Raw genomic sequence first — 7030 nt, forward strand, 5'->3', positions numbered from 1 at the left:
TCTTCCACATGAGTCAGGCCTGCGCAATACATGCATTAAATATTACTAACAAGGCGACACAAAGTTATTTAAAAATACGGCAATCTATTTAATACTAATGAGAATTATTAAGATAATATGATAATATCATTTTGCTTAATTTAGTTGACTCCGTTCTGTTCCAAATAATAAATGCGAAATTACGCATGTTTTGTAGAATAACGGAATTGAATTGATACAAAAAACTAATCTACTATAAAATATGACATATTAATATCGTATTACAAGCACAAGTTATCTGATATGGCATTAAATAATTCATAAAATTACATCAGATTTATTGATTTTCACAAACTTATTCGAATTTGCGACATATGTAGTTTCTGTTATTGTTCATCACTAATATGTCGACTCGTCTCTCTCTCTCTCTCTCTCTCTCTTTGTCCTATGCAAGTCAAAGTCTGTAGTTGCATAGTTATTTCTATATAGCGTTTCCCCTCTTATCTTGCTTGCCCGAAATTTCCATAAAAAGAATTTCTGTACAGGATGAAGTAACACCAAATGTCACACTCGCCGTAGATAAGTGAAGGAGGGGAAAGAGTGTTATTGTACCCTACGAAGGACGAATATCTATAAGAGAAATAGATCAGGTTGAAGGAAAAGGGATATGAGAAAGCATTTAATGCGAGCAAAACCACGAGTGAAATGAGTAAAATGACTAAAATGAATCAATTAAACCGTGTTGAAGGTAAGTATAAGAGGCTAAGAGATGCAAGTAATTTCCGTAATAGTCAAGAAAATCTTAGTGAAAGCATTAATAAAACTGAATAACTAATTCCTCCAGGTTTTTCACGCCGCTATTTTCAGCAACGTAAAGCTCGTCTCATTCACGATTGTGTTGTTTCCCAACTTGACTATATCTTACTTGACATAGTCGCTTAGACGAAGATCTCACAAGATATTTCTAAACGAACGTCACACGTCGCATAGACTCGCATCTTTCGTCGAGATTCATCGTTGCCAATTTCGACTCGGATTATTCCATCGAGATAATAAGTTTATTTGACGTACTCGGCGAGAAAGAATGGCCAGGTATTGACGTTCGTTTTGTAGGAATTCCATATGAAATTATGAACGGTGCGGGTGCATCGACGGCGCAACCGCGAAGTAGCCGAAAAATAAACGAGGGAGGAGCGCGAGAAGAAGATGATATCGTGAGGTAAAGTCGAGCGAACACGAGCGCAGCGTGCTGCAGGCACGACATAGATACCGGACCGTTTGATTACCGCTCAGCCGACATCGAGCAGCGAGGCGGATCATTGGAGAGAGGGTAAAAGAGAGAATGTGTATGTGTGAGAGAGAGAGAGAGAGAGAAGAGCGGGAAATGAGACCGGTGTAGAAGCCTAAGGAACGATGGAGCAAAGAGGGTGAGAGAGAAAGAGACGAGGGAAAATACGTCGGCGAAGACGAGCCGGCGAATACGACGACATATCGGTAGCGATAGAACAAGAAGGAGAAAAAGAAGAGAGAGAAACGAAACAAAGGAACAACGAAGGGCGACCGGGAGCGCGTACAAAGAAGGGTAGCAGGAGAAATAAAGCGTAGGAGAGACACGAAGAGGCAAAGAGAGATCAAGCGAGACGGAGAGCGATAAAAAAAAAGAGCGAGAGAGAGGGAAAGAAAAAAAAAAGGGAGAAAGAGGAAGAACGTCGGTAGGAGGAGAGAGCGTCGAGATGGAGGTGGACTCGCGGCGTCCTGTGCGGCAAGGAGGAGAAGGATGCGAGAGTCGCGGAGGAGGCAGAGAGAGGACAGGCACACGAATCGATTAGGTGCGCGGTCGGCCATTTTGTTGCCGGCTCGCCGGGGTCGCGGAGGCGTGGATGCGGGACGGCGTCGACTCCACCGCGTGGACGAATCCGGTCGGGATCGCGCGCCGTTCTCTCGCGTTCGATAGGACGCGCCAGCGTGGACGCCCGAGGCTGGAAGGGAGGAAGGTTAGAGTCCGGGGTGTGTTCGTGTAGTGGGGCAGCTGCCGTAGACGTAGGTGTGCGTGGCCGAGCAAGAGAGAGATAGATAGACAGACAGAAAGAAAGAAAGAGAGAGAGAGAGAGAGAGAATGATAAAGAGAGAAAGAGGGAGAGAGAGAGAGAGAGAGAGAACGAGCAAGCGAGCGAGCGAGAGAACGAATAGGGAGGGGGGAGTTTGGCAGATCGGTTAGGTTGGGTCGCGTTCTCGAGCAGACTATAGCGAGACACCTACATAACTGGCAGTCAGTGGCTCCCAGGGCCCCGCGCCGTCAGTCTCGTTGGGGTAGTTTCGTGCAACCGTGTGTCTCTCTTCCTCTCTCTCTCTCTCTCTCTCCCTCTCTCTCTCTCTTTCTCTCTATCTTCCCCTCTCTCTTTCTCTCAGTTCGGCCTCCCCTTTCTTTCTCTCTTTTCCTCCCGCTGTTACCCCTCCGCCTTCCTCCTGCTCTTCCGCAGTCTCTCTACCTTCCTTGTCGTCTCGTCCGCCTTCGCCTGCCACAATGATTGTTTCTTTTGCTCGCGCTTGCCATTGTCCGCAGTTTTCGCTCTACCCGTTCGTATGTCGCGGCTCTCGATAGTGGAGATTCGTCTTGCTTTCACGCCGGCCGCGCGCGTGAATAGTGAGTGATAAGGACACAATCGCGCCGTCGTGTCAAGTGGTGCGACGTATCGCAACCTCGAGTCAGTCTGTGCCTCCTCGTGGATGGACCCAGGATCTACCGGCGGTCCACGACTCGCTGATAAGGGCGAGGAACCGCGGTAGTTGTTCAATGCCCGTTCCGTGTCACGTCGACCGCATCCCGTCCGCGTAGCGGAGGGCGAAGAATCGCTCGCGGAACTCACTCGGGGTGAGTTTTAATGACACGCAGCGAAGATGGTAGAGCGGAGTAATTCGGATGAGATTCCGAGAGAACAAGGTGGAAAAATGAGGCGGTCGGAGCGACGTTGAAGTCCCGGACTGATCGTCTCCTACAGGTGAAACGTGGACATCGTGCCGAGCAAACGGGAAATTTATGGAAGCACCCCCGGGCACCCTGGACGAACTCCAATGAGTCGAATACGAACGACGCACCGGTGGGGTATTTAAACCGGCGTGTCAAGTGCGTCGACGAATGCAAGAGGGGGTCTCCTTTTAATCCTCCAGCTCGAGAGACCTCCGACGAGGCTGCGATGAGGATACCCTAGTTCCGCCGGAGAAACTCTACGGGACGAGGAGAGTGGCCATCCGCGTCTGTAGTGGATCTTGAAGACCGCCGGTGATCTGCCGGGACACTGTTCGCGGCAAGGTGGACGTTCGTCGTTGAAGTTTCGCGAATTCAGGGATACGGCCGGTGGTCGGTACGAAAGCTTCAAGATTGCTCGAAAACCGTCGCGCGAGGTGCGCAGGAGTGGAGGAGCTGCGGAAATAGGGGGTGCCGGCGTAATGCAGCGGGTGGGCGCAGCCGGGGGGCCCGGGCCCATCGGCTTCCAGGGCCCTCCAAGATCATTGAAGATCTCGCCGGTGAACATACAGGACGAGCCCAGCGATCCTACGCAGAGTGAGTACCACGTTAAATACGAAAACGCACCCTTGGCTTGATTACGAGTACGTTTGCGCGCGCTCAATTCATCCCTGAACTCTTAGGCCCGTAAATAGTAAACAAATTGGCCAATCACAGTCGACTGTTTTTCTTAAGGTCTGAGAATAATCGATCGTGGTTGGTCTATTTACGCGTGAGCCTTAATCCGGATCTATAATAGCGTGTAGTAAGCTTGAGCCTTTCGCTCGGAATAATAAAATGTAATTTACAAGAAAAGGCGTGCTGCTAAGTGTCGCAATAACACTGAAATCATCGAAATTGCGAAGTCTAGTAGTGTTAGAATAGCTTTGTACTAGAAATTACGATTTAGCGCTTTAGAACAGGAAGCCTATCACACCTGTCGTAGATTCGGATTTACCCCCATATTTTACAAAGCACTCCGCGTATGATCCGTCTGTGCGTCTATCGCAATCTATCGTGACTATTCTAGACATTACGACGGACAAATCATATTTGAAGTTCTCTCGAAATCGTTCACCGTGTAAGTCTGCAAGTTGTGTATATTCAGTATGAAATAAGATCGCTAAATGCGTGCAAGTTCGATTGATTTGGATAGAAACCACATTTGACAGGCTCGATTCACGTTATTATCTCGGACTCTCAACGCGAAGAATCGGCGGGGTGGCCGGGAAGTGCGAATACTTCACGACGTTACGTCGCGCCCTAAACGGCGTTGAAATTACCGGAAAGATTTCGTTTAGCTTGGCTAATAAGCGAGAGTGCATAAAGCATTCTTGTCGTGCGATAAGCTGACACTTGCAGGCAATCTTAATTGCAGGCTAGGGTAACGATGTGTAGATCGCGTTCAACCTTTGCAACAATCGCTCCTCTCTAGCATACAATTACATTGCGCAATTACGGTACGTAGAAAGTGCGTTTGTAGCAAACAGATTACGAGATAAATGAACGTCGGTAGTAATCAGGGGAATATCCAGACGCGGAGAGGCTGGACGAAGTTAGAAAATCTAAAATCGTTGGAAAGAAAGTAATTATTATAAGGCCATTGAAGGGATAAATAATCGGAAAGATTCACCGCCAATATAATGATTGCTTTCCAGCGAGATGACACAAGTCTAGCTGAATCATTATTTGCATTCGGTAAAGAAAAGGATAACATATTTAATTAAATAATTAGATCCGTGTCTCTTGCTGGGAAGCAACCAATATTGTATGATCTTTGGTTTCTGAGGCATCTTTTATCACGTATTAGCATTGTAAGGAGAGGAAGAATAGGGAATCGAATCCGGACGACTGTTCTATTCAAGCCCCACGCTTACCCGATCAATTTCGTCATCCTTGAAATGTTGCTATCTAACTGTTGTTCTAGAAAAATCCTTCCCCCCTCTGAAATTGTTTTCCCCAGTGGGTTTCAAACGCCCGACGTTGGAGACGTCCGAGTGCGCGTCTTTCACGACCCTGGGCAGTGACGCGGAGTCGATGATGCGCTAATGTCGATAGTCGTAGTCGACGAGTCTTTTTCGCGTGTTGCTGGCGCTCGTGATCTCGTTTATTATTAACTCGAGTTATCGCATTTTCATAATCGGATACATGGAATATTTAACGGCGCGAAACGATTCGCCGATGATTTTCTGTAATTAAATGTTACAGTATTGCGTTTAACACGTGTTTTTCGCGCGCACGCGGGGGACAAGCCGACGAGATCGCAATTATCGCGGGACGACATTAATATCTGCCGTATTTATCTCTCATAATTATTGCGGTGCTATGTTTTATTCGCGAGTAAGAATGGCGAACGCGTGCGTCCAACGCGGCGGCGGCGGTGCGTCGCGATGGGATCTCGCGGTCTTTAATTTATGCTCGCGATTAATTTGATAATGTTCAATGAGATGAATGAATAATTAAGTCGACGATAGCGAAACATGCCCCCGTCGTATATATAGACGTGTGCCCGGAAACAAGGAATAATTCAATGAATGTGTAAATTAAAAACTCGCGCGTGCGACCGCGCGATAAAGCGCAATGATTGAAATCGATTTCCGGCGAATTACAGTAATTCGGTAACACGGATGCGGAAGAAGGGAAACCTCGCTTCGACTTTGACGAGCGAACGTCGACCGAGATGTTGAATTTCTCGAGAAAGAGGAGCTGCCGGCAGCTTGGGATATTATTTGGCTGGAATCAAATAGACCCGAAATTTTAGCACGTCCTGGCGTCGCGCCAGTGAATATTCGGCGATTCCGGAGCGTTCAGGCCTCGCGGTTGTGCAGCGGAAAACGCACAATCTTACACTGAGTAATCTTAATTGCGATTAACAGTCGGACAACTGTATTCGATACGAGTATCTAAAGCGCCTCGCACGATCGCTTTGATTCACGCGGAATTCTATGAATTTAATTCATTTGTTCTCACTTAATCGCGGAACATGTTCTTCGCAAGGTCCGCCGCATGATGAAAAATAGACGGCCGGTTTTGCGCCGTACGGGAACGGTAATCAAAGTCTTTTTCGAAGAACGACGTACTTTTCTCGTCTCGGGAACACGATTAATCGAAGCGCGGGGATACGAGTAAATGATGAAGTCTCGCGTCTCTTTGAAATTCTACCAGTTTGTAATCCGTCGAAATCTTCATCCGACCTCGCTTAATTACGTTCATGCGTGCCGATTGCGAAACGAGCGCGACGAATAAGAGGTCCGCTCTTTCTCGCTAAACTGGCTGCACTAGCTTGTACCGGCTCATACTAGTTCTCCTCTTTCTTCCACCAAGTTTTAACTGTATATCTGTCTCTTTTTAAATTCTACAAATCTGCACGAGTTCAGCGAAAAAGAACAGATCTGAGGATTTTTTGCCTCGGCATTTTTCGCGAGATACGCAAACCGTTTCGTGGGATTCACCGAGTCTCTCTCTCTCTCTCTTTTCCTTTCTTTCGGTCGTCGAAATTTCGAATTACGAATAAAATATCAATTGACCCGCGTCGACGTGCGGTTGTAACGCGATTTTTTCAAGATGCAGAGGTGTACACGTGACGTACGTTCGCGTCAACTACCCTCTTAACTCCCCTAATGTGGAGGCCCTTGATGTGGCTTCGTCGCAAATTACGCCGCAGCGTGCAACTTTGTCCGCTATTTACGATCGCCTTATCAATATACGAAATTTCAGGAGGGAGGGGGAGGGGTTCTCGCTCGCTCCCACCCGGGCAGGTAAAAATGCGAACGCGAGCAATACCGCTGTCTCGCGTCTCGCGAAAAATGTCGATTCTCTCTTTTGCTCTCGCGTCCGGTCGGAACAGTTTACGTCGCTTTTAATTAACGGCTCATACATTTGCATGATTAGACCCTGAAACAGAGTTACGCGGTATCGGCATTCCGTGCATCGGAAACGACCGGGACATTAATGCCGAGATTCCTTGGACGCTCACCGACGGCGTATAACTCCGGCCTGACGTCGGCGTTAAATATTTAAATATTTGTTTTTTCCTCCCCCCCCCCC

General features: G+C 47.6%; 1 protein-coding gene across 1 annotated transcript in view; it reads left to right on the forward strand.

Moving 5' to 3' along the window:
* The first annotated feature begins 3275 nt into the window (after positions 1–3275).
* The window catches only part of LOC106747356 (insulin gene enhancer protein ISL-1), a 30604-nt gene continuing 26849 nt past the window's right edge, over positions 3276–7030 (forward strand). The window contains exon 1 of the mRNA XM_014624789.1: positions 3276–3541. Coding sequence (XP_014480275.1) covers positions 3427–3541 — 115 coding nt within the window. The 5' untranslated portion in view covers positions 3276–3426. The remainder of the gene's footprint in view (positions 3542–7030) is intronic.

The sequence above is a fragment of the Dinoponera quadriceps genome, unplaced genomic scaffold (assembly GCF_001313825.1).
Source record: "Dinoponera quadriceps isolate SergipeBrazil2010 unplaced genomic scaffold, ASM131382v1 scaffold1831, whole genome shotgun sequence".
Taxonomy (NCBI): Eukaryota; Metazoa; Arthropoda; class Insecta; order Hymenoptera; family Formicidae; genus Dinoponera; species Dinoponera quadriceps.